Source organism: Psammomys obesus, unplaced genomic scaffold (genome assembly GCF_907164565.1).
Source record: "Psammomys obesus unplaced genomic scaffold, mPsaObe1.curated_primary_1811, whole genome shotgun sequence".
Classification (NCBI taxonomy): Eukaryota; Metazoa; Chordata; class Mammalia; order Rodentia; family Muridae; genus Psammomys; species Psammomys obesus.
The window spans coordinates 14136995-14164969 of NW_026585895.1; the positions used below are offsets into that span (position 1 = coordinate 14136995).

The window sequence follows — 27975 nt, forward strand, 5'->3', positions numbered from 1 at the left end:
AACATCTCTCCTGCCTTTTTCTATATTTCCTGCTTGTGTTTATGAGGTGTGCAGCGTGTGGGGTTTGAAGCTAAGAGGGCAGGCTGTGTGGTCTGGGGCTGGGTTGGATGCAGACTTCAGAGTCCAGGAAGCAGTGATGAAATTTGTAGCTTAAGGTAGAAACCTGGGCAAGTCTGAATCATTAAACCCAAGGATCTGAAGAGCAGACAGCTAGAGATGGGCTGAGATCTCTAAGACAACTATGGACGTGTATGGAGCCGATGGCAGGCTTTTGCGGACTGTCTTCCTTGGCACCGCTCATGTGTGGGAAGAGAGATTTTTCAGAGCACTAAAGTGGTTCTGATAGTGTCTTCTCTCTATGCTATGCTATGGTGAAGCAGTTTTGGGTGGTGCTCTTTAACAGCCCCATCCTTATGACAGGTAAGTCCTGTGTGTGAGTCTCCTTCTCACCCAAAGGGTGTCCTTAACCCCTTAGACTCCTGTCTCCAAGCAGAGACTCCACATAGAGGGCACAAACGGGTTCAGGAGCCCCACACGGGGTTGGGATATGAGATGTGGTGTTACCCCCACATAAGTGATAGAAGGAAGCACTCTAAATCATGACCCAAGAGCATGAGGGGAATGGACTCTCTCACCTGATACTCACGAGCCATTCACTACCGAGAGCTACTCTCTGCCCTGCAGTCTTTAGACAGCTGCCCCCTGGCAGAGTCATCATGGAGATTATTTCTGCCCTTCTTCCTCCGTTTCCAGATCACAGCTCTTCCTTTCCTCCCAAGGTGGAAATGGAAGGAAGGAAGAAAGACTAACATGTCTATCACAGTCCATGTTTAAAGGAGGTGATGATGTTTGCTAGGGATTGAGGGAGAGCAAGAGCAGAGACAAGGAAGAGAGGGGATGAGGAAGAGGATCCAGGCTCAGAGACAGTGGCCCGAGGCCTCTACAGTCATGGACAGAGAGCAGGGACCATTTCCTTATCATCATAATCTGTGACTCCAAACAGTAAGGAAAGCACTGAGTTACAGCACCAGTCTGTGATGTCAAATCCTCCATCCAAAGCATTTCCATTTCAGTGTACCTTCTGAACCATTTCATCTGACGGGAGCTATACAATAATGCAACCAGTAAAAGACAAACCACCACAGACCACCCACGTGACTCATACTGAGTCTATGATGAGTCAAATATAGACTAGATACTAGTCGCATTTGGAGCCCATGGCTCCATGAGCTAGATGTTGACCTGTAACTTAGGGTTAAAGTTCTCAAGCAAACATATAGACTTCAAAAGAGTAAACGATTTGAGCAGAAAGCATTATAGCAACTGCCCACTTTTCACCTATGCAGTTTTGGCCATATTTCTAACAAATTGGCATTGGATTATCAGTCTTATAAAACAGCATTTGGTACTATTCCTACCGGACAGCAACAAGAGTCAGGGACAAAAGCAGAGGCGTAAATATCAGTTCGTTCACACAGCAGGGCGGTGGGGAGGGGATGATACTGATTATATCAAGACCCAGAATTATTTCTTCTCCGTTGGAGAGAAAAGAAGATCTTTAGCTTCCACACGGGCAGCGCCCTCAGCATGTCCTGTGGCCACTCCGGAGGCTTCATCCACACGAGCACCAGGGGTCCATACAGCTGTGCAGCGTATATGTGCACATACATACTTGCAAGTGGAAGGGGGAGGAGCAAGGCAGGCTGGGAAAAGCTTGGCAGGAAAGAAGTGAGAAATCTGTTTTTAAAGGTCACCACTGCAGGTTGAAAAGAAATCAGAACAAGTGAAGTCATTGCTTTAATCAGCCCCAGGCAAATTACAAGGGCAGAATCCAAAAAGCCATTAAGCATAACAGGGAAAAATAACTGTTACTAAATTCTCCGAGCAAATAATACTTAGAGTAGACCTTTGGCATTTGACGGTTTAACATTTGTCATCCCAGCAAGCCCCTAGCCACCTGCAGGGGCAGGACATACTAGAACTTGTCATTTTCCTGAGGCTCACGGTTGAGTTCATGGTCACAGCGCAGCCACCCAGGGCCTTCCCTGCCTCCATCACATTCCAGACTGCGATTTTTTTTTCCTTCTCCTCATGACTCTTGTGAAGTGATAAAATGCACGTTTTAAGTCTAGTGCTCTGATCTTTAACAGTGAGGCTATATACAGGGTGATAGTAATAAATTCATGGACTTGCAAAAGGAGTTTGGGAAGGAAGACCTTTCGAAGGTCAAGGAGATAGGGGCCGGCATCATCAAAAAATAAAATTGCTTGAAAGCATCTCCTCGGACAAGTTGAGAGACATGTAGCCTTAAACTGTTGTCTACAGATGCTAAGAAATTCTTACCTTCTTTAAGAGGGTGAAAATTTTAGAGTCTTAACTATTGTGCCTAAATTAGATCTATGTTGTTGGGAAAATTTAGCTTCCCTGGAGGTGTTATGTGTACAAGATCATCAACATCGTGGAATGAGACTGACCAAATCTCCATGATCTGGTGTTGCTTCTGCCTTCGGATCCCCATAAGACTTCATAGGTAGAACCCTAAAGCTATGGGGATATAGATCTGGGTAGACAGGAAGTGAAACAAGCTTGCCTCAGGCTCTGCTTCTCCATAAAGCTGATGCATGCAGAAGAGCTATGCCCACAAGAGCTAAGATGGGCCTCCTATCTCAAGCCCTCCTCCACACATGGCGTGTTCTCTGCTGCATTGTAACCCAGCCCCCGTGATGCCTAACTTTGCTCCTACACGTTGGAATGCTGGTCTTATCTGCTTATTATAACCAAGATAACCATTTCCAAATGGAATCTTGACTTAGCACTATCTTCTGCCTTTTAGGGGTCCTTGGGATTGATGATATTCGAGAGGGATACCGAGGCAGCTTGTCCTTTGGAGTGAGAGACTTATTAGAGTTGGTAACACCACACAAAGACAGCATGATAGGGGTTTTAAGAAGAATTCAGGCCCAGAATGCTAAGTAAGGGTCTCTTCGTATAAGTTTCAGAGAAAAAGGTCCCATATCCTGTGACCAACGACTAGCCCGCAGTACCCGCTCACAGCCAGGTTGATTCCTGGGCAGTGGGGAAGGGGCAAAGGTTTGGTCCTTTAGTTAATAAGTGTCCATCACATGAAATTCATTATCTCCAATCCCTGCCCTTGTTTACACTGAAATCAGTAGAAATCACAAGATACTCAAGATACTAAGAGAGAGAGCCTAAGTCACAAGTCTGACGTCCTTAGGTCCACGGGCCTGACCTTCCCTTTCTTCTTCTTCTTTTTTATTATAAATCATTCCCTTACTTTCTTTCTCTTCCTTTCCTGGCCCACACACAGCTCCAACGGTGCCAGCTAGTTCCCAGAACTCCCCACTCTCTCTCCAGCCCAGGTGCTCCTGGCTATTGTTCTCCACCCCCCAATAACTTCCTTCCCATCTGTCTCCTATTTGATCTTCAGGATCATGCTTAAGGCCCATGACCCTACCGGTTACGATTTTTCTGAACAAGGCAGAAGAGACAAGAGTATTGGAGCTGGGATGATAGACTCATTTTTCTGCACTGATGGTCGTGCGGCAGGAGGAAAATGTGAACCACTGGCTCTGCCAGGTTTAAATCTTAGCTCAGCCACTTCCTGGCGAAATTCCTTGATTTTTCTCTTTAATGTCTTCCCTGGGCCTTCCTTATCTAGATATGTGTGCTCTTACCTCAGTGGTACTTAACCTTCCCAGTGCTTCAACATTTTAATACAGTTCCTCATGATGTGGTGATTCTCCCCGCCCCCCATAAAACTATTTTTGTTGCTGCTTCATAACTGTAATTTTGCACGGTTAGGAATCGTAACATAAATATTTTAGAGATCACAGGTTGCCAAAGGAGTCCCGACCCACAGGTTAAGAACAGCTCTGTTATCTGATTCTTGTCTATGTGGTACAAAGACTATTAGCATTTTATCAAGAACCAGATCTGGTTTGCCTTTGCAGTTCCTCTGCTCAGCTTAGGGCCTGACACCTACACATGTAAATGTTTCTACAAAGAATAAATGAATAAATTTGATTTTGAGAAAGAGCTAGAAATCAATACTTTTAACCTTTGGTGCCTCCGAAGTGTTTATTTTCATGATCTTCTCTGATGGATTAAAAAGATGGATTTTCACAGATGAAGGGCAAAAGAAAGGTAGTTGTACTGGCTAGTTGATGTCAACTGGGCACATGCTAGTGTCATCAGAGTGGAGGGAACCTCAGCTGAGAAATTGCCTGTACAGGACTGGATGTAGCCAAACCTGGAAGACAACTTCTTAATTCCTGATTGATGTAGGAGGGCCCAGCCTATTCTGAGCAGAGCCACCGCTGAGCTGGTGGTTTGGGGTATTATAAGAAAGCAGGCTGAGCAAGCTATAAGGAGCAAGCCAGTAAGCAGCACCCCTCCATGGCCTCTGCATCAGCTCCTGCCTCCAGGCTCCTGTCCTGTTTGAGTTCCTGCCCCTAATGCCTTTGATGATGAGCAGTGATAATGAGGAGTAAGCGAAATAAACCCTTTCCTCTCCAACTTACTTATAGTGGCTCATCAGAGCAAAAGAAATCCTAAGACCCCAATGTTAAAAAGAAGTGAAGGACTCTAAACAGATTGTGCATCGTTTTGTTTTTTTTTTTTCTATGACCAACATGTATTGACAGATAACACTATAGCCAGAGCCATCCTAAACTTTTATGTATGGATTCAGTGCACAATCAAAATAATCCCCACTTTATAAGAGAGAGTTAAGAAGGAGAAAAAAGTTAAATAACTTCTCCAGCAAGCAGACGAGCTACAACCCAAACCTGGGAAAGCCTGTGGTTTTCATCATCGGGTTGCCCTGCCTGGTGAGTGGGCATCAGCGCCGAGAAATGAGGGGGCTTTTTCTCATTCATCCGTGTTCTCACCTCTGTTACTCTTTGTTTTCTCCACCTTGAGTGGAAAGCCACAGCTAGCCAGCTGCAAACGACGGCTGAGAGCTTTTCCTGGTGGGTTCAGAAAACATCTATACAGCCAACACCTTGCTAGTCCCCGGGAGGAAGTCATGGCAGAATTAGTAGCAATTACACTGTGTTCCCTTTGGAATTCATTTCCTACCTCCTAAGGAAAGGGCTGTTCATTGTTCTGATACGTATTTGTGAGGTTGTATTTTTTTTTTTAAATGATGGTTCAAAGGAACACAAAGAACAGAATGAAACTGGAGATTACAAAGGCCCATGAGGAGCCTTTACCACCTACCACGATTTCAACATCAAAAGATTTGGCAAAGAGCAATGAGAGCAAGAGCCTGAGCATGCATGGCATCATGATTTTCTAAGGGTAGAGGGTGGGGGGAGGGGGGAGAAGTGTTTAAATTGAGAATGTAGATCCATGCAGGCAAAACAGGGCAGAAGTGCCAGGCTTGATAAGTCTTAGAAGCCACTGGTGCTTCTGGTGCTCTGGTGGAACCGAGATAGAAGTTGGGTCTAACTTAAACGCTTAAGGATTGGGTTTCCTTAGGGTTGCTTTACGAGTGTTTGTATCTTGTCTTCATTTTGGTGGAGTGTGACTGTGTGGAGGAGGCTGGTGTACAGAAACGAAAGGGAAGAGGGCTTCGTGTTCCCCTGGCCTGAAGCACAAGTTTGCATCTCTCTGCCCTATCGGCTAGCCAGAGACAGAAATGGCCACGGCAGGGAGACAGATAGGAAAATGTTTGCTTTGCATCATCCTCCACAGAAACCTGTGACAACAGAGAAAATCAGCGCAACACGGTCACCTTGAAATTCCATCTCCGGCAGGCCTGGCTTTGGCTTTTAGGTTTGTAAACGGTTTTCTGCAGAATACAGGGATATCTCTGGAACTGACTTATGCTGTTTTATTTCTTCACCGCTGGCACTCTGAATGTTCTTTTAATAATACTGGACTGGTGCTTATCAGCATTCTGGCCAGATTCATAAAAACCAAGTGATTGCTGAGCAGGGGAGCTTTGTTTGCAATTACCTTTTTTTTTTTTTTTTTTTTCTAAAAGAGAAATCCTGCCACCCTCTGGACAGAAATCAAAGATCTGTTTGTTAGAGATTCACACAGAACAGAGTTTTAAAGACTTGCTCCCACCTCCTAAAAATAAACATCCTTCAAACAAAATCTGCCCTTTAAAAGTGACGGAGAGGGATAGAGCCATGTAGAAGGAGTCCTGGTTGCTTCAGATAGCATAAACAAAAAAGAAACAAAACTAAAATAATTCTGCAGAATTTTTAACAAAGAGAGAAAGGACTCAGAGCCCATCAAAGGAAAAGCCTCTGGCATTTAACACACACTCTTTCAATGGCGTGTTCATATAGTCGATGTATGTTCCCTGCTCTGCAACAGCCAGGTAAAGCCTTTTCATATAATTGTAGCCATGGCTATTTTGCAGTTACATTTTTATTTATTTTTATTTTTCAAGACAGGGTTTCTAGGTGTAGCCCTGGTTGTCCTAGAACTCTCTCTCTGTAGACCAGGCTGGCCTCGAACTCACAGAGATCCACCTGTCTCACCTGTGCCACCACCATCCAGCTAACTACATTTTTTTAAATTTATTTTATTTTTTATATTAATTACAGTTTATTCACTTTGTACCCCAGCTGTAGCCCCCTCTCTCATTACCTCCCAATCACACCCACATCTCCTCCCATGCCCCTCAACAAGTCCACTGATAGGGGAAGTCTTCCTCCCCTTCCATCTGACCCTAGCCTATCAGGTCTCATCAGGACTGGCTGCATTGTCTTCCTCTGTGGCCTGGTAAGGCTGCTCCCCCCTCAGGGGGAGGTGATCAAAGAGCCAACCACTGAGTTCATGTCAGAGACAGTCCCTGTTCCCCTTACTAAGGGACCCACTTGGATACTGAGCTGCCATGGGCTACATCTGTGTATGGGTTCTAGGTTATCTCCATGCATGGTTCTTGGTTAGAGTATCAGTCTCAGAAAAGACCTCTGTGCCAAATTTCTTGGTTTTGTTGCTTTTCTTGTGGAGCTCCTGTCCCCTCCAGGTCTTTCTATCTCCCCCTTCTTTCATAAGATTCTCTCCACTCTACCCAAAGTTTGGTTAAGAGCCTCAGCATCTGCTTTGATATACTGCGGGTAGTCTTTCAGAGGCCTTCTGTGGTGAGCTCCTGTCCTGTTTCCTGTTTCTCAAGCTGTACTACAGAGCAATAGTAATAAAAACTACATGGTACTGGCATAGAAACAAAATGGTGGATCAATGAAATAGAATAAAAGACCCAGAAATAAACCCACACACCTATGGATAATTGATTCTTGACAAAGATGCCAAAACCATACAATGGAAAAAGGACAGCATCTTCAACAAATGGTACTAGTCTAACTGGATGTCTACAAGAAGAAAAATGAAAATAGATCCATATTTATCACCCTGCACAAAACTAAAGTCCAAGCAGATCAAAGACCTCAACATAAAACCAGACACATTAAATCTGTTAAAAGAAAAAGTGGGGAAGAGCCTTGAGTTCATTGGCACAGGAGACAATTTCCTAACTATGTTTTTGATGAGAGCTAAGAGCTGAATATGAGGATAGTGGAATTCCAGTCATTTGAGATAAAATGGTCACAGCGATGCAAATGGGCCGTTTGTTTCTGAATCCCCAACTCATCCACAAGACATGCTTAATTAAAGACCCACCAATGAAACTCTGAAAATGCAAGGGTGTGGTTGCTACTGGCGAAAAGGTGGGACAAAGCACAGTCCACTCCTCTTTCCCAACAGCCGGGGGAAGAATCCAGAGCGACACAGAGAACGTACCTGGTTTTAGCCACAGGGTTCAGCCGCTTCTGGTCCTGGAGCACCTTGGCCAGCTCTTTTTGCAGAAACAAAACCTTGCCTTGAGTTCCTCGGATGAATGGGTGCTCCAAGAGATGGGTGACCGAAGGCCGCTTTTCAAAATCTTTAATAAGACACCTGTTTGCAAAAATCAAGAAATCATTCTGAAGTGTAACATTGGACATTCTCTTTCCCTAGGAATGTAGGAGAGAGGAGGCAAGCAGACATGATGACATACTTGATCGTAGCCCTATACAGCTCTTTCCTTTGAAGCATGTACCAAAAATTAGAAAAATTGCATGAATTGAATAAGTCAAAATATCAGAAATCTACTTTATATTTTAGTCAGTAAATAATAAAAGCTCATTATTTACCCTCAACTTACTGTAAAGTATTTAAAACATTTTTAAAAAGTAGACTGCTTAAAAAAGCATTTTCAAGAGAAGGAAGTTTACTTAGGAGCATATAGAATTGAGACCTATCACCTCACCTAAATCTCATCTATCTCATATAGCAGATGTTCTTATTTGATTGGTGGGAGGGTGAGGAGATGCATTTAGGATCTTGCAAAAAGAAAAGAAAAAAAAAAAAACGAAAGAAAGAAACGAACCTGCAAGAAACAGAAAAGCACAGCCATTGAGATCTAATGTTTTCTGAATGAAAAGCCTAATAACAGAAAGCTCAAGGCCCACGGTTCTGCTGAATTGTGATGGAATTATGCAAAGTGGGAACAAAAAGTCCATTCACAACGGTGAAAGTCAGGTTCCTTTTGAACTCCTCTGCAGTAGACCGGTTAGAGCCTTCACCTGTGAACTGGCTTCCTCAATGACCTATCTAAAGAAAACAGTGACTCCATGCGTGTGTCTGCACGCTCTGTGCTAGGACGATTTTGCCGATCTCTAGTGAAATGGAATCTGATGAACACCACTCCAATCACCACCGTCTTTCTATTCTGAGTAGCTGCCCTGGATCAGAGGAGGAAGTTAAGGCATCTTTCAGTCTCGAGCTAACTAAGGAGGCTCAGGATAAATACGGAATGCCCTTCCGCCCACTCAATGTCATCAACAGCTGTGTCTTTCCCAACAGCAGCATGCCAGCAGCAGCCCAAAGCCCCGACAAACAGCTACAAGCTCAGCACCCTCAGAGTGTCTCTGACAGTGCATTTAAGCTGAATTCTTCACAGCAATCCCAGTTGTCAGATTTACACCTCGCTTTAAGCTTTGCAGTTTTCACTTCAAAACATTTTCCCATCCCTTACCTTCCAGTCCCAAAGGATAATCGGTAACCTTCCCGGGGTCAGTCCATTTGAGGATGGCTTGAGGGCTCCTAGAACTGGGGTTTGCAGCTAGAAAAGCCAACAGCACCCAGAAGGTCTCCAGACTGATGTCCACAACTATAAATACCACCTCCACCTTGCCACAGGGAGAAATCAATCATCTGACTTTTATAGGCCCAGGGCGATTTGTATAGCCTGTTATTTTTCCTAGCAACAATACAAAATCAGCACACAAGCTCACAAAAGGCTGCTGTTGTCTTCCGGGGGGGGGGGGGGGGCACTCCCCTGGATCCCATGTATATTCATGTGTCTGTGCGACTGTCAAGGGAAAACACATTTCAGTCACTGCTTGCCCGGAAGAGAAGGAGCTCAAGAGGGCTGTCTGGTGGGTAACCAGGAGATGCTCTTCTCTCTGGCTTAAGTGTGGACCATAAAAACCCCTAAAATAAAATAGCCATGTGTCTCCGGAGGGCTGATGAAGTCAGACCTGGATCCTCAGAGGGGATGGGCTCTGATGTTAATGATTACTGCTCTTACAGAGAATCCAAGACCTGATTCTAGCACCCATATCCGGGGGCTCACCACCGCCTGTAACTCCAGCTCCAGGGAATCAAACTCCCTCTTCTGGCCTCAGCCAGCACTTCACATGTACATAAACACACATACTCCAATAGTAAATAAAAATGTCTTTTTTTTTTTAAGAGGAAGAAAAGAAAGAGTGAACTAGGGAAGCCTTCCTTCCCAGCTAACTGCTGCCAGTAATTCACACAGAGGGACTCGGGACAAAGCCAAATGTGGACGAGGTCACAGCATAAAAAACTTCACTGCGCATGAATGGGCAATGAGCAGAATGGATCTCTACCTTCCTTTTGGGGACGTATGTTCTGGGGGGTCATGAGGACAGGCCTGCAGACAGAGTCTTCTGGGTGGCCTTAGTGTGCATGTCCCCAGTGGAAAGGGAAGCAGCTAAAGATGTCTATTCACACAGTGTAGATGCCAACATCTACCGGCAAAGCAAGGCTTCCAACAAGTGGCAAGATCAGATTGGAGAGGGTCTTGCTTTACATCCCAGAGTGGGTAAGAGAAAATAAATGCATGGCTATCAAAGCCAGAGCGTCCGACGAGGAAGACCGGAGCATGTGAATCCGTTCCTGTGACAATCCAAATATCAGATGGTGGGCACGGTTCCCCGGAAGATGATAAGTTAGTCCTCTTGGGCTGGAGTGGGTGGAAAGGCACACCACGGGATCAGCAAAGAGAAGCTGAGGACGCCTGGGAGGAATGCTAAACAGCACACGGGCACCTTCAGCTGTGTGGGGAGGATTTTTAGGGGAAGGACAGGAAGACCTTGCGAGCACAACCTTAATTCTCAAACACCCCTGCATACCTTGTTCTGAGGGGGGCAAAGCTCAAGTCTGAAAGGAATTGTCATCACACTGACAGACGGAGCCAAAAGCTCTGTCTGTGAGATTATAGGGCATCATTTTGTTCCATTTACTCAGCAAACATTTATTATGCTGCACCAGAATCAGACGAAGTAAAACTAATGCATGAACAATTATGATATTTATCCTCAAGCGTCTACAATAAATTTAATTGGAAAGACCAGAGGGATGTAGGAGACAGTAAAAACTGGTGTTTGCTTATATATTTAGGGAGAAAACAAATAACAGGAAAAAAAAAAAAACCCAACACTCAGCAAGACACCCAGCTTTGGGGAGTTAAAAGAAAGAGGATTAGAAGTTCAAGGTCATTTTCAGAATGAGAGTGACTTCCGGGTCAGTCTGGACTACATGAGAGCCTGTCGCAAAAGAACAAAACAAGCAAAAACAGAAAAATACAGGGTGTCAGAGCCATAAGGATCAAGATTTTCTAGCGTGTGTGCGTGTAGTGTGTGTGTTCATATGTGCACACGGCTGCGTGTACACATATGTATGGAGGTCAGAGGTCAACCTTAGGTGCCTTCCTCAATTGCTCGCCATCTTATTTTTTGAGGCATGTCTCCAGCGACCCTGGAGCTCACTCTGACTAGCTAGACAGGCTGGCCAGCAAGAGCTGGGAACCCACCTTCCTCAGGCCTACCACTGCCCCACCTTTTTACATGGGTGCTGGGGATTCACACTTGGGTCCTCATGTCCTTTGAAGGAGAAACTTCACCAAATGAACCACCTCCTGAAGCTCCAACTTTCTTTGGGTTTGCGTGCTTGCTTTTTTTTTTTTTTTTAAGTCTGTTTTGCAATCCAAGCTGACCTCCAAGCTCTCAATCCTCCAGCCTCAGTTTCCAGAATACAAGAACTATAGGCATACACCGTGACACCTGGCCAAAATTTTCTATTCTCATTTTCCAGTGTGAGGGACTTGAGGTCATTCTGTTAGTGAGGAGGCCCTGGACCAGCTTTCACAGGAGCATACTTTCTACTCCGTGTCGTTAAAAGTGGCAGGCTATAGGGTGCTAAGCAATACAGTCAGGGGCTGTGGTTAGAAACGTCAGTCACGGAGCTGGCAAAACCTGAGCCAGGCTGGAGGGGACTAGAATGAACTAGGTTTATAGAGAAGAGGCAGAAGGCATTTCTATGGGGGAACAGATCAATTATGTCGACACGAGGCACCAGATAAGTGTAGTTAGGAACCAGGAAACCATCAGCACACTCACCTTCACCTCTCCAGGTACCATTTTTGAGCACCTAAGGGCAAATACTGCCCTTCTTCCCTTTACCAAATCTAACCAAGGAATCATCATTATTGCTTGAGACTTTGAAGAGTGATGGCCTACTCTTCCTGCTCAAGACTTTCAGCTCGTCATTTCCAAGCAGACAGTTAGTGGATGAAGACAAAGCTGACTCTCAGAATGGGTACCTCCATGCACTTTTCACAACAAGAGAGAGTTCTCTTTCAGTCCTGGAGGGCAAACATGCGAAACTCAGACAGCTCAATGTACTTACTCCTCTCAGAAGTATTTGTTAAGCCAAGGATTGTAATGTCCAGCTGCAGAACATTCTCCCCAGCCAGGGCCTAAGCAGGGTTTACAAAGGATGTCTAATGCACGGATCCCTGACATGGGACATGGAGATCAGCCAGTGCCAGGTAAGTTAGATAAAGTACTAGTCATGTGTGGTATTCTATTAAGGGGAAGGAAGGGTGGGGAGAGAGAGAGAGATTGAAAGAAGAAAAGAAATAGTTTCCTGATAAGCAAAGTTTAGGGAATACTAGTGATTCTCTAAGTTTGGGGTTCATTATGTGTTTGAATACATCGAAGCTTTTTATTGTTTTTAATGAGCACTGGGATATTTAAAATTACTTAATTTTGTTTGAGTCGATGTTTCCAAGCTTACTTGGCCATAGACATTTTTTTCCCTTTCCTGTTTTCCTGCTATCAGTAGACCACACACCACAGATGTCATCTTAGCAGTTCTGTTGTAAGCTCTGATTAGTGCTGTGTCTTTAGAATGAGGGACAGAGATTTCTCCCCTTAGGAGACCAAGACAAGACCCATGAATCCCCAACTGTCACTGAGATATTCATAAGCTATTATTTCCATAGAAGACAGTTTCTCAAACTCGGGAAATGGTTGGCTCAAGTCAGTTCTTCTTAGAATCTTTCACTTAAGGAAAAATAAAATTGAACATTAATTGACTTTAGGCAAACTAAACCCTAGGTAAAATCTTTCACTGCTGTATTCTTTTAATCTCTCTCTCGTTTTTTAAGTAGGTTAGGTGTTTTGTTTTTGTTGTTGTTGTTGTTGTGTGTGTGTGGTAAGGGATACAAAGCAAAATATAATAAAATTGTATTTATATCCTCAACAGTAAGAAGCCCTGTCTTTACAAGGCCACAGTAGACAGCGTGAATATGATAGAAAAACCCACCAGAAGAAAAATGGAGCAGGCATCAGCCTTGAAGGAAATCCATTCAGGACCTGACTTGAAGTTCTAGTACTTTCTGTCATGCTTTCTTGACTGAAGATTAATTCTCAGGATTCATTTGTGTTCCCACATTAAATAGGTTGTTGCTGCTATTTGCAGTAAACCCAAACATGCAAAACCCAAGGAGCCATGCTAGGCTCTGACACTGGGGAGCTGGAGGAGGGGGTGGGGTGGGAGATAGAGGGGTGATATCCTGGAGATGCAGCTGCATTGTCTCCATGACCTGACATTTCATAACCAAAACCCAGATGCCTGTACAGAGAAGCCGTTTACCAAGAATCAAGATTTACCCATGAATAAGCACACTTGATAGACAGCAGCTGAAAAGGCAAGAACTAAAAATATCGAAGAGCTTGGAAAACAAAAAACAAAAAGCAAGAGGAGGGCAATCCTCTCCCACACAGTGGGATAATGCTACATCAAACCTCACGGTTTTCGTCTCCTCTCATTTCTTTGTCTATATTTTGTCTTTGAGACTGTCTGCTGCCTTCTTAAGGGTTGCTGCTTAGATTAAGTGTCCCCATTGGTACAGGACACAGAACCAATGTTGATCTGAGCAAACATTCCCCTGGCCCATGACTCACTTTGATGCCATGAAGTTCCTATCATCATCACACAGAAGCCTGACTGGCAAGAGGAGAAAATCCTCCTGAGGATATGGTAATTACAGGCTAAGCAGCAGAGCCCTTGGAGCTCTGGAAGAAAATTTCCATTCTGGAAAACAAGACTGACAAACACAGGCATTTTCCTAAAGTGACTAATGTCTCAAGGGGAGGAGGCAGGGAAGAAAGGGAGAAATGACATTGCTCATATGAATTTGGTGAACAACCCCCTTTCTCTGTGCTGGAGTATTTAGCCACATTTCATTGATGTTCGGAGGTTTTGCTGTTGAGACCTGGAATTACATGCTAACTTCATGCCTGGGATGGGGTGGTGAACCAAGTAAATGAGATGTATGGCTGAAAACTCAGCCAGGCAGCTCTGCGGATATCTGAGTGGAAGGCTCTTTATTTGCTAAAAAGCTCTGAGAAAGCAGGAGGGCTGCTTCAGATTGGGGAGGGGAGGAGCATCCTCCCTCTGCCGCAGATCTGTAATGAGAACAGTTTGTGAAGAAGTCGGGAGATAGGAAGGGCAGATTTGATGGTTTAAATAAGAACGACCCCCATAGGCTCATATATGAATGCTTAGTCATCAGGGAGTGGCACTACTTGAGAAGGATTAGGAGGTGTGGCTTTGTTGGAGGAAGTGCATTCCTGGGGGTGGGCTTTGAGGTTTTAAAAGGCCAAGCCAGGCCCAGTGTCTCTTTCTTCCCACTGCCTGAGGATCTAGATACAGAACTCTCAGCTGCTTCCCCAGCGCCCTGCCTGCCTGCATACCACTGTGCTCGCACCATGGTTGCCATCTTGCCTGAGGTCCCTGGCTGGGGAGGTGAAGGGGTAGAGAGAAAAACAGGTGAGTGTTTGGCTGTTGGCACCAACAGAGCAAGATGACATAGTGGAGGAGAAAAGAAAGATCGTCACATTGCGACAACTCTAAGACTGAAGGATGAAGAGCAACTTCCCTCTTCTCCTGATGACTCAAATAAGGAAAGAAAACATGCAGCGTGGTCTAAAGCCAAACCATCAAGTCTACAGCACACAGGGCAGGCTCTATCTCCAGACGTAAAGAAGATGCACTGTTCTTGGAGACAATCCATTCACAGGAGTAGAGACCTCACAAAGGCCCAGTTGCCGCACATAGACACACACCACCCCAGAGATGTTGGCTGGAGAAAAAGCCACCAATGCAGAGACCCGTTCATTTTCCTCCATCTCTGATCCCTTAGCATTTTAAATAATTAGAAAAACCCAGACTAATCGCTGGCTGTGTTCAAGTGTGCAGACAAAAATTTTAGATCCTCAAGCACCGCTTGTCCCTGGATAGAGTGTATCACAGACAGGTAACAAGCCGAATCCGTCTGGGGGAGCCCTGAGGAACAACCCCGCTTTCAGCAGGCCAGCCAAGCAGCAGGATCTGATGGGGGGCACTGATGAGGGGCAAACAGAAGTGTGTCTAAGAAAAAGCCATAGGAAGGCCTGCTGGGAGAGGTGGCTGCTTTACTGTTGCTGATGGTGCTGCCACCTTCTGGAATGGATGTCTTATTACAAGCGTGCCCTCTGCTGGATACCCAGCCAAGGAAGATCTCAAAAAATAAGTAAGTTCGTTATTACTGTTATTATTATTATTGGCATATGTGTGTGTATGTGTACACACACATATGCATGCCTCAGAGCGTGTGCCACAGTGCATGTGGCTGTCAGAGGACAGCTTTGTGGCGTTGGTTCTCTTTTGAAATCTTTATTTGGGTTCCAAGGATTGAACTTAGGCCTCCAGGCTCACACGGTGAATATCCCTAACCACTGAGATATCTCCCTAGCCCAAATATCTCAACTTTTATACCCTAGGACTTGGGCCATTTTCAGGGTAGTAACTGGTAGTCCTTGGCCACCAAGTTTCTTACTATCTTAGTGAGGTTTCCATGAGAAGCACTTTGCAATGAAGCTGACATTTCTTTCTATTTCTGTGTCTGCACATGATGGGATGTATGTACGTACGATGTGCATGTGTGTGTGCAAATGTGCGTGCCTGGGTGAGCATGTGGGGTCAGAGGTCAACGTCAGGGGTCTTCCTCAGCTTCTTTCAATCCCGGGGGCACTAGTGACCTCACCGAACCTGGAACTCATCTATTCATGCAGGCTGGCTGAAGGGCCAACAAGGCCGAGACCTTGCCACCATTTCCTCAGCTCTGGGATTCTGGGAGTGGACCACTGGGTCCCACGTTTATGTGGATGCTGGGCATATGAATTTAAGCCCTGTTGCTTGCACAGCAAGCTCCTCACTCTCTGAGCCACCTCATGTGATGTAGTCAGGGCATCAAAAAAAAAAAAAAATCACAAGCCATTACCTCATTTCATCACCATAGCAACTAATTCACGAGTCGCTTTTCAAATGCCAACCTCTAATTCAAAGGGCTAGAGAAGGTGGGATTGTCCTTGGAGTACTGGGTCCTGGGACCTCTCCCTCAGGGGACAGGAGAGCAGCTGTCATCAGTACTGTTCGGTAGAGCTAAGATCTCCTGCAGCTTCCTCGTCAAAGCCTCTTGGGTCTTTGCAATGGCAGGGATTGGCGGGAGATCCCCTAGACTTGACCAGAAGATCAGATGCCAACCGTGGCTTCCGTTAAAGGTCTTACAGTGAAAACTAAGGAAAGATTTGCTTAAAGCAGTCCATGAAGATGACGGGCACTGGAGGGGGCCGTGGCAGCTGACTCCACAAGGGCAGGATGGCAGAAAACATGTGAGTCAGGACAAGGTAATCCAGAAGCTGCCAAATCCATTTTTAAGAGACCCAGCGCTCACTTCAAAGGTGGGGATCGGGGGGTTGGTGGAGATGGTTTGTCTTTGAGCCAAGTATGAGTGACCCCAGCCCAGAACACAGTCTCAAGTTTCTCTAAATCCCATGTTCTGATGTGGTAATAGTTTCATGAAGTTTTATAATAATGAAACAAAGAAAAAAATGATAAATCAGGATGCTTTTTCAAATATATTGAAGGCGGCATCAGGTAAGCAGCTAATGGGGGGGGGCTCTGTAAGTCTCAGATGCTATCCAGTGACATCAACATTGGGGTTGAGGGGACCTAGTGGTCTATTACGTTAACACATCCCAAACGGTTTCACTGCTGGCCACAGGATGGTAGGTCACACACAGAGAACCCAAGATAGCTGGGCAGTGGTAGCGCACACATAGTGGACACAGGATGGTTGGGAGACCAGATAAGGCCGTGGGGTTACACCTTGATCGCTGCGTGTTACACACTCAACAAACGCTGGTTCTGTGGTAAGCCATTGCTTGGGAGGAAGGCAGATGCGAGCTAAGCAGGATGGGTGGGAGTGCCACGTAAGCCTCCTCCTCCACATGTCCATGCTGAACCGCTGTGGCCATATTTGAGGGGGGCTAGATGAAACAGAACAGAAATGTATTTTCTCACACTCCTAAAGACTGTTCAAGCCAAGATCAGGGCAAGAGAAGGTTTGTGTCCTGGGAGGAAATTCTCTGTTTCCAAACTGGTTTCCCCCAAAGGAAGGATGCTGTGTGCTCACCTAGCAGGAAACAATCCACTCGTGGGAGAGGAGCCCTCCTGGCCTGGTGCCCTCTGAGAGGCCCCACACCTCCCTGTGACCACATTTGCAGCGCCCAACTTCTGGGAGAGATCACTGGACCACAATATTAGCTACTCTTTGTTGTTAAAAAATCTGCCATCTCCTAATAAATCACCCACCTAACTAAACCGAGTCTAGGATTATACAAATCTAATGGAGGAGTTTGGGTAATGAATTTGTTGCTTTCCTGCTATTAAAGACAGGATTTCTATTTAATGGTAGATGTCCTGAAGCAGAATTTGCGACATCTGGGGGAAGGACTTTTGGTGTCCAAGCAAAAAAATTCTTGGTGTTTTCAAGTTCAAGCTTTTGGAAACTCTTTGTCTTCGAATGTCTGGCTCATTTCTTTGGTTCAAAAATTAATATCCATTTTGACAAATAGTCATGGATGGCTTCTTAGTGCGGGCTTCAGTGCCCGGGGACATCTGAATTGTATTCTTTCCCTTGATCCTTCTTGCCACCCTACCCTGACTTTAATCCATAATTCTCATTTATATGCATTTTACCTATGAGGGCAGGGAGTGGACGATACTTAGGCGGTCCCTGAAATAAACGAACAGCCAAGTCCACAGTGAGGTCCAATGCTGGCCTAGGGTGGGGGCGGGGGCTTCCATAACAAACAGGGTTAAAATCAACTCACACACGTGAAATACAAGGGCTGGGTGAGACTGGCACTGTGGTTGGGTGTGTCCCGTCAAGGGCACTACCCCAAATGGTGAGGGCAGAGGTGCCTAGGGGCAGGCATTTGCTCTCATGGGCTTTGGAAACAAGCGGCAGAATAGATGTGTCAGCAGTTGCAATTCAAGGCTGAAGAGTCTGGGGGCCTGCAGTAAACCCAAAGAAGCAAACAGCTCTAGCTGAAGAGGTGACATCCTTAAAGGACAGAGTGGACATTGAGAGGAAGTGCACAGAGAGGAAGTCAGGTGAAGGGTCCCCTGTGGAGGCCATGGATGTCAAAGGCGAGGGCCAGGAGTCGATCGGGACACTGCAGTGCAGGGCAGACAGCAGTGAGGCTCTGGCTGGAGAACACATTTCAGAACCCAGAAGACATACAGGGCCTTCTGCCTCTGGAAGATGACAGATAGATGTTTGCTTTAGGAAGCAAACTGACAGCATGATAGAAAATCAGTTGGTGGTGAGAATGGGGCTCTTTTTAGGAAGGACTTGGTTTGAACAAAGGATGTAGAGACAGATGATGCTTGGTAGCTGTGAAGTGCAGGAACTGCTTAACAAGGCAGGAGTAGCCACTAGTGGATTCTTGAGCAACTTAAATTTGACAAATGGACCAGCACCTAGATCTTTGTGAAGATGGAAAAAAAAAAATCTATCTTCTCCCTTCTGAAACCCCATCCTCTGAAACCCCTCCCAAAAATCCCCCAAGGCCTCGCCATCACCATTTCCCTAGTCTCCATTTAGCTCTGACCCTTCCCAAGGGACAGTCCCAGCCACTCCAGACCACTGCCACCTTCCCTTCTTGAACATTCTCTCTCCCTGCAGCTGAGTCTCTTGACCGCTCTTCCTCGTTTTCTCTCATTCACAGAGTTGGGGATAGCAAGGATGGAGGAGAGCATGAACTGGAAGATGCTGCAGCGAGCACAGGATGGCCAGCCTCATTTCTCAGGCTCAGCGCCGGCTCCTGAACCACCACTAAGGTTCTCTAGTCATCCGAGCATCAGATCAAATAACATACAGGGAACTAGCCACCCCACCTACAATCCCAAACCCAGTGACAGAGCACACACCTGGCACTGAGTAAAAATTAAGGGTAAGAAAACCAGCAAGAACTACTCCATGAAATGTACACCTACTCGTCACTGTCTGTAATTTTCTTTCCTATTTATTTGTTTGGGACAGTTCTCACTTCGTAACCCTACCTAACCTGGAACTCCTATGTAGACCAGGCTGGCCTTGAATTCATAGAGATCCCCTTACCTCTGCCTTCATGCCTGGCCCCACGAAAAATGACTTCATAACAACTTTAATGAGGTGTAACTCACAAACCACACAGTAACCATTTGAAATGTACAGCCATCCAAAGATCTTTAGGATGTTCACGGCCGTTAGCTTTAGTCGTGCGGCCGTTACCAAAATCAATGTTGGACCTTCTCCTCCCCACAGAGAGACCCTGTGCCCATTGCCAATCACACCCCATTCAACTGCCTCCATCCCAGGAAACGACTAATTCACTTCCTGTCTCTATGGCTTTGCCAGATCTGAGCACGTATGTAATATGTGTGGCTGGCTTCCTCCACATATCACACTTTAGGAGTTCTCCCAAGTCACGGTGAACGTTAATAGTTCATTCCTTCTGCTGAAAATAATCTTCCATTGTGTGGCTATATCACATTTTCTTCATTTCTCAACTGAGAGGCTTTGAATTATTTCTACTTTTTAAACAATTACAAACTAATGGTGAAAGAAACATGTGTTGTTGTTTATGTGTGTGATTCCTGGCTTTTGAGACAGGAATCCCACTGTGAAGCCTAGGCTGGCATCTAATTTACTGTGTAGGCCAGGCTAGCCCTCCAATTGTGATCCTGCTGCTGTAGTGCTACCTCCCAGGTACTAGGAGTCCAGTCATGTGCTACCATCTTCAGCTTGTTAGACATATTTCCTTGGGCTGGAGAGATGACTCAGGGGTTAGGTACACTGGCTGCTGCTTTTCCAAAGGTCCTGAGTTCAATTCCCAGCAATCACATGGTGGCTCACAACCACCTATAATGAGATCTGATGCCCTCTTCTGGAGTGCAGGTGTACATGCAGGCAGAACACTGTATACATAATAAATAAATAAAGCTTTTTTAAAAAAGGAAATATTTTCTTCTGCAATTTGTATGTGGCTGCATGTCTCCATTTCTTTTGGGTATTTATCTAGGAGTGGACTTTCTGGGTTGGGTAATGACAACTTTTAGAGAAACACCAGACTGTGTTTTAAAGCAGTTCCTTTACCTTCTCTCTAGCAGAACACACAAATGATTTTTAATATTTCGTTGTCCCAGAAATAATGTAAGTACAAAATATGTGATTAAATATATAAAGATAATCTGCAATAAAGCAACAAAAAAAAAATAACATAAGCCATGGAAAAACAATAAAGCAATGGAGAGATTCTGTAAGAGAAGTAGAAATAAAAATAACAAGATTTTTTTTTTTTTTTTTTTGTGGTATCGACTTTGTTAAAGGTGACACAAATTTGACTGTGGGCTTCCTAGTAGACAGTGTGAAAGGGGAAACATCTCTTCTCTACATCTTGTAATGCACAATTTTCCAACACCCCAGCTCCGCCCAGGACTACAATGAAACAGTGAACACTGGTAGTGAGGATGAAGAAAAAGCCTGTCTGGCTGTCCACAGAGATGTGTAAGGAGCATGCAGAGTGATGAACACAACAGCCCTGTGCTGAGCCCGGCCTTATAGGGCCATCCCTTACAGCGCTCTCCATCCCTGGGGCATACTTGGAACCATTCAGTAAAAATATTCGACTGGGTGGCCAATGCAGAGCTCTCTAGTAACACTCCTAGAGAGTTGGTAAGCCTTTCCAGGCTTAGGCTCCTGGCTTCTCAACCTCTGCAGTGCAAAGCTCAGTGGCTAGCATCACTGGAGAGAAGGAAAGGCAGGTGCCAAAGCTCATCCTGATCGTTGCAAAGGGGAAAAGGGACTCCAGAAAAGAGTTTAGCCCACGGGCAGAAAACAGCTCAAAGAAAGAAACGAATGGGTCCCAAAAGAGAGAGCTGGAGGTGGGGTGGGAGGAGGCGGAGGGCCAGAGCTTGGCACCACTGCAAAAGTGGTCAAAGAACAGAATGACAAGTGCTGCCGCGAGAGGCTCCGACCAGCACTGCAGAACACAGTGCTGGGGCTGGGGAGCTCAGTAAAGAGAGCAGCAATGGCCCACAGCTGCGGTGGTCCGGTGGTACCCATGCCCTGCGCTCACTTTTCAATGCAAGCTCTTTTGCTGAAGATGGACTGAACAGTTCTCTGGCCAATTGCCAGCTCCACAGCTATTATGGATGGTATAAACATGAAATTGCGGGAAATGGACCAGCCTGGTTTCCATTAACAGCTTACTGCTGCTGAGTAGCTGGTGTGTGTGTGTGTTGGGGGGGTCGGGGGGGAGGGAGTCTTGTCAGATAATAGGTAGTTGTCAATGTTTTAGGCAAATTGGTTTTTTTGCATAGCTCTAGGCTGCCTTGCTTAGTGGTCCTGAGGACACAGACCACCACCACTGGGCCTGTCACCTGCTAGCCCTTCTGCCCAACTTCCGAACCAAATCCTTTTAAAGGACAATAAATTCTAAGATCCCACCGATTCCTGTTGCTGCTCTTTGGAGGGATGGTTCTTCCTCTGGATGCTACAGCAGCCAGGAAGTGCTCCTTAGGCATACTCCTGCAACAAAAAGAAGCACCCTCTTCCCCCACCCACTGAGATGTCAATCCAGTGCCTTGTGCAAGCATCACATTGTTTTCACAAGAGAAAAAAAAATTTTTTTTCTTTTTTAGGCAAGGGACTGAATAAAGACAGCACCACAGCTGCCAGGGAGCTTGGGGAGTCCTCAGCCCTCCTCCATTAGCAGAACAGCTCTGTCCATTACTTCAAAGCCTCGTCAGAGACCCTAATCCTTTCTGAAAGGATTTCTCTGGCAGCCAAGCCTTTAATTTGCTGAATAATAGGCCCACTGATTAACCCTCACAAGGCAAATCACAGATCCTGCAGGCAATGAGTGTTCCCAGGGGGCGGAGAGGACCCAGGGGGGCTGCTGAAGTCATTTTCAAGCCCCCTGTTGTGGAACTAACCCTGCATGGATTGTTCAGTGGTAAACTTTCTGGTCTTCTTTCTCCTTTGGCCAGTTTTTGGTCCCTGTAGATCTCGCTGGTTGCCTTTGGACATACTGTCCTGTGTCCTCAGTTTTCAGCCAAGCCTCGTGGTGCCAGGCATGGATCAGTGATATGGAGTGATTATGTCACAAAGTGTAACTGAAAATCAGTGACAATAAAAGCTCTCTTTGGGCCACCTTCCCAGAGCACCTCCGCTCTAAGCAGACTGCTGTGCTTGGGGGCAGAAATAGAATAGACTCCACAAGTGCAGGAGATGGAAGATCATCTCTGGTTCAACCAGAGATGCCTAATGTGGGACAAGCGTGTTCACAAACAACTAAGGTCTGTGCTGCCAAGGACGGGTGACAGGTAGGCTGGGCTGATGGCTTCCCAGTGGTGTGCACCAATAAATCACATCCACATTAGCCTTCCACTACTTCCATCAGATAATGAATGAATGATTGAAACAGATGACACAGTGGTCAATTATCACGTGGATGATATAAATCCCGTTGTGGCAAGGACATTTATCTCTGTATCGATCTGGCTTTGCTAGCAAGGACCATAAATTACTCCCTTCCATAACTGTATGATAAATACTCCAATAACAGAATGCCACCAACTCCCATTTTCCCAATAAATTCCCGTATGGTTTAGGTTAGAGCGGAAACACACATGGAGCTTTTTTCTTTAGTTCCTGCTTTTTTTTTTTCCCATTTTAGCATACTAAAGGTTTCATTATTAGAGAACTTTTGGGTTTCCAGCAAGTTTGAAAGGAAGGCACAGCGGTTCCCTTTATGCCCTCTCGCCCTCTGCTCTCATATGCTTGTAGCCTCCCCCATTGGCACCATCCCTGGCCAGAGCTGTGCTGTGTTACAGTTGGTGAACCTAAGTGCAGAGGATCCTAATTACCTAAAGCCCATAGTTTAGAGTTCATAACTGGTGTCATGCATTCTACTGATGGACAGAGTATAATGACACAGTCTCACTAGCATGGGGCCATGTAGAGTTTCATGGAGAGTTTTGGTGGGGAAGGGATTTTGCTTTGTAAGCAGCGTATTAAGGAAACTTTCGTATGTTGCGGCAATTGCTTAAATCCTGATATCCAGATGTCACCATGTGAACATAGGATGACTTTGGATATACGGTCAGAAAGCTCTTCATTATTTGCTATACTCTTCATTTTCACAGTTACTTTGGTGCCTAGGTCAAAGGGCTTAAAGGAAGCCGTCCTGGATTATACATAAAAATTACTTGTCTGGCTTTGGGTCTCCTCGTTTAATCTGTAAGTTCCCCAGCTCTGGAAAGCACCACTCAGGATTCAAAGAGAAGCTGGGGGATACGAGAAGAACCGGACAGCACGGTGCATGGGCATGTACTCACATGTGCCCACAAATGCATACACACGAATGCACACACAACACAAACAATGCGTGTATGCGCGCGCGCGCGCGCACACACACACACACACACACACACACACACACACACACACATCTAAAATGCACAGCCAGGAATGCGGTTCTGTTTGTGACACCCTTAACTAGCAGCTCTTTCGATACGAGCTTCTTTGGAAAAGTGTCTGGGCTGTGACACCCTCAAGCAACGGCAGAAACTTAGAACTCAGACCGCAGAGACCCCACAGAGCATCCACTTAGTGCAAGGGATGAGACAGACCAAGGCTCCTCTGAAAACGTAGTCAGAACTAAAAAGAAACATGGACTCTATGACCACAAGGATTGAGCGACAAGAAGCCCACAGCAGACATCGCTAAATGAACTAGTCCGTGCCTCCATCTTGGGAAACCACAGGTCATCTATGGTCTGTGTTCTCAACACACCTTCATCATGAAGGTGACCCCTTGGTCAGCACTCTCTGCAAGGTGATGTCACTTTGCTATATCAGCCTCTGATAATGTGTTCCTCTTAGAGAGCATTATGTGGCCAAGACATCTTAACGCCTAAGCCCTCTACCAAGGCCCACAAATCATTGACAGTTAAAGCAATTCCCCACTTTTAATATTGTGCAGTGTGTTTGAGAGGGAGGACTTAACAGAAGCCTTACTAAAGAAAAGAAAATGAAGGGAAGGAGAAGAAGACATGAGGGAAGAGAGAGGAAGATCCGGTGTGGCTCTGTGGCACAGGATGACCCTTGACCTTTACTCCTGAAGGCAGGTGGGTGGGCACTGCTACCCTTGCTAGGAACAACAAATCACTTCCAGCCCTATAACCGAGACATCACAGGGTATATTGATTTCCTGGGGCTGCTGCAAGGTACATCACAAACTGAGCTACTGCACCAGCAGCCTCCTCCTCACTTCTGATAGCCCCTTGCTGTGAGGCAGCCTGAGCCCAGGCTGCATGTGTGTGTCTGCCTACACCTGCAGTGGTTGGAAAAAGAACAGCCCCGGTAGGCTGATAGATTTGAATACTTGGTCACTAGGGAGTGCCACTGTTTGCAAAGATTAAGAGATGTGTCCTTGTTGGTCACTGGGGGTGGGCTCTGAGGCTTCAGAAACCCACGCCAATCTCTCTTTTCCAGCTGCCTGTGGATCCAATATAGAACTCCCAACTCCTTCAGCCCCTCATCTGCCAGCATGCTGCTATGCTTCCCGCCATGATGATAATGGACGAAACTTCTAAACCTGTAAGCTAGTCCCAATTCAGTGCTTCCTTTTATAAGAGTTGCTGTGGCCATGGTGTCTCTTTACAGCAATAGATCCCTGACCAAGCCATATAAGTTCTGTTACTCTAAAGAACCCTGACTAATACAACAGCCAAATATCTTTCTCTCTAGTTTTATAGACACCTACTATATCAGGTTAGGATCCACCTTGCCTCAGTATGCCTTCATCTTAGCCAGTTTCATCAGCAAAGGCCTGTTCCCACAGAGTCATATCTGCGACACTGAGGGTTAAATCATGCAGATGTTGAGGGATATGGTCCCTCAACCACAGCCTGAGTGATGAAAGCAAGTGTGCAGAGCGGTGTTCAAACCTGGTGATTTCAGCTTCTGTACTTTCTTAAAGGCAGAATTCCTATCATTTCATTAAAATGTCTATTTTTAAATAAAACTATTTTTAACTCAATAAATATCCTTTCAGCCCCAAATCAAATTATACAATACATCTGCAATTCTAGAATTTTGGCGTCTGAGGCAGGATGATCATAATTTCCAGGCAGCCTGTGCTATATAACCAGACCTGTCTTAACAACAATAACAAAAAGTACTAACTACAATTTTCCTCACTCATTACCCCAGTATGGCAGCTAAGTATCAGGCACTTGATAATCGTAGGAAATTCTGAATTAAAACACCAGGAAGGCAATAGAAAAAAAGGATAGAAGGCCTGGCAACTGATTATATTTAAAGCTATACATGCAAATGATAAATCCACAAAAGCCCCCCCCACACACACACACATAATGGGCTTTCTGGCTTTCTTTCACCCAATGGGCTATATCTGCTATTTTTATCCCATCCAAAAGTCACTGGCTGGAAAATTTAGGACTGGTCACATGAGCCTGCATTTCCTTTCCTAATTACAGTTCTAACTGATGCAGAAGCAGCTTCCCTTCTAACCCCTCTCCCTCAGTTCCTGGGAACCCCACTGTGCAAGTGGCATTAGGAACAGGCCCAGCCAAGGAAGAGAGGAGAAAGTAGGCAGGAAAAAAAAAAGTAAGAGAAAGTGGACACAGGAGAATGTCACAGCTCTTGGGGAAAACTCCAGGGGGAACATCCACGCAGCCTACCAGTGGCCTGCTATTTTCCCTCTCTTCCAGATCAGCCTGGGTGAGATTGTTCTCCCCAGCCTCAGACCCTGTTCCCTTCTGACACGGCCATGAAGATCCGGCTCCTTCTCCTCCCAGACTCTTGGCAGCTGTTGGCAGAATACCCAGCCCTAACTTGTGCTGGCTGGAGCCCTGGTTTTCTGGAGACATGCACCTTCATTCTCCAGAGACCATTCCCTTTGTTTAGGGACAGTGTCCATGACCTGAGCCCACTGCTGCCCAACCCAGTGACCATTTCTTATCTTGCTTTGCAACAAGATGTGGCCATATGATACAGTCACGGCAATAATTTGGCAAAACTTCCAGAGTTGCAACACCCGTCGGGCAATCTAAATTAGATACTTCTTGGAAGTATAACCTTGAAACTCATACTCTTATTCTTCTTGTGAAGAGGGTAAAAAAAAATGTCAATTTTTCAAAATCCGAAATAGGTCAAGTTTCATTTATAAGTCTACAGATCAATATATGTGACGAGGGCAGGGGAGAGTTGGTTAGGTTTTAATTTAGAGTGTTCCCACCTTTTCCATGAGTTTTCACTAATCCACTAATTCCCTGTAGCTCAAGAGATGCTAATTAATTCAAGAAGCCACAATAGCTAATCATTGGCTAAATAAATCCAAAATGGAGAGTGTGCCACCGGAGATACTGATGTTCATTTTAATTCAAATTACCGACGTGTGAAGTAATGTAAATAAAGGTTACAGTGGACTCGCTCTGCTCCTGGGGGAGTTAGCCATTTGTCTGGTTCCTGGGGCTCTCACAAGATGTAAAAGCCTGAGAACTCTGCAGACCATAATAAGACACCCGGTTAGGATGTGTTCTATGGTGTGCAGTTCACTGATGTTATAAAGCCAGGTGGAATTAAGCAGCCTTGAAATACAGAGTGGAGAAAGACAAGAGCTGAGAAAGTGGGGTCTGTGTAACCCCATTTCTGAAAAAGAAACTCTTTCTTAAGGGTAAATGACCTAAACTCCAGTTTCAAAAAAGAGAAAAAAAAACCCACAAAAATATGCTTTGACCACTCATCTCTGGTAATATTTAACCATCACCCCTAGCATCGGCTATTCAGTGAATACCTGAAAGCTTACCCAGGTGTTCTTTACAGTAGGATGAGTAAAACAACTATGATTTGGCCCTCTGGCCTTTGGCCCTCCAGACACCCGATGTTTGCTAAATGCCAATCAATCAAAGAACTGCCAAGCTGGAATTTCCCAAACCTTACTGTAACCCTAAATTAAAACCCCTCTCTCCCTGAGCTTGGGGCTCTATACTCAGAACTGCTGCTTCAGTGACAGGGATGGGCCTGAGCTCAAGTTTGAAATAAAGACCCTACTGCATTTGCATTAGAATTGGCTCCTTGGTGGTCTTTGGGGTCCCTCGTGACTTGGGCGTAACAAGAACTGTTGGCTTGAGGGACATTCGGTTAAAGCCAAGGAAAGAGCCAGTCACCAGGCAGACATGCAGAGAAAGCAAGAACTGCAAATGTGGGCCTCTCAGTCTTTAAGGGTTAAATAAGGTTAAATGCCCTGTCCCCGGGTCAATGATAACATTTTAACGACATTCAGGGAAGCTGCTTCTATCTATTGAAGTGTCATCTGTAGGCTACCAGAGAGATGCTCTGACATTTTGTGACTGGCTGGCAGGGCTCAGGCATGGTACTCAGTCAGGGAAAGTGATGGCTTACAGGTTAGCCATTGACTGGGGGGACCAGAAACACTCCCCAAACACAGGAATCCGAGGAGCACACAGGTTTCCCTGAGTCTTGGGATCTTCATGAAAGCCATGGAGTGTTTACATTAAGACGTCCGATGGGCCTTTCTCCTACTAACCTTTCTTTTGTCAGAGGGGTTTCAGCCATGAATCCTGGAATGAGTGAGGAAGAGACAATACTTTTCTCTGTGCTGCCAGAGGAGCCACCCCAAAACAGCAGTTTATGGGAGTGAATCACATAGTGTCGTCATTAACTTTTGGGCGGAGCAGCCAGAATGCTCTTGACAAAAACAAATCCATCTTTATTGCCTCACTGATCAGCTCAAAGCCATTATTGTCCTGAAACTGATTCCTAACAGAACCTCAAAAAGAGTTTGAAAGACAAAATGAAAGAGCGTATACAGCTCACAAACACCTTTCGGTTAGGAAAGTATTTTTACAATTTAGACCAAAGGCCTTAAATTAGGTTGAA

General features: G+C 45.4%; 1 protein-coding gene across 2 annotated transcripts in view; it reads right to left on the reverse strand.

The window, feature by feature from the left end:
- The window catches only part of Myo3b (myosin IIIB), a 306408-nt gene that overhangs the window by 183533 nt on the left and 94900 nt on the right, over positions 1-27975 (reverse strand). For both annotated transcript variants that reach the window (XM_055600477.1, XM_055600478.1), the window contains exon 8: positions 7780-7935. In XM_055600477.1, the coding sequence (XP_055456452.1) occupies positions 7780-7935 (156 nt within the window). The remainder of the gene's footprint in view (positions 1-7779; positions 7936-27975) is intronic.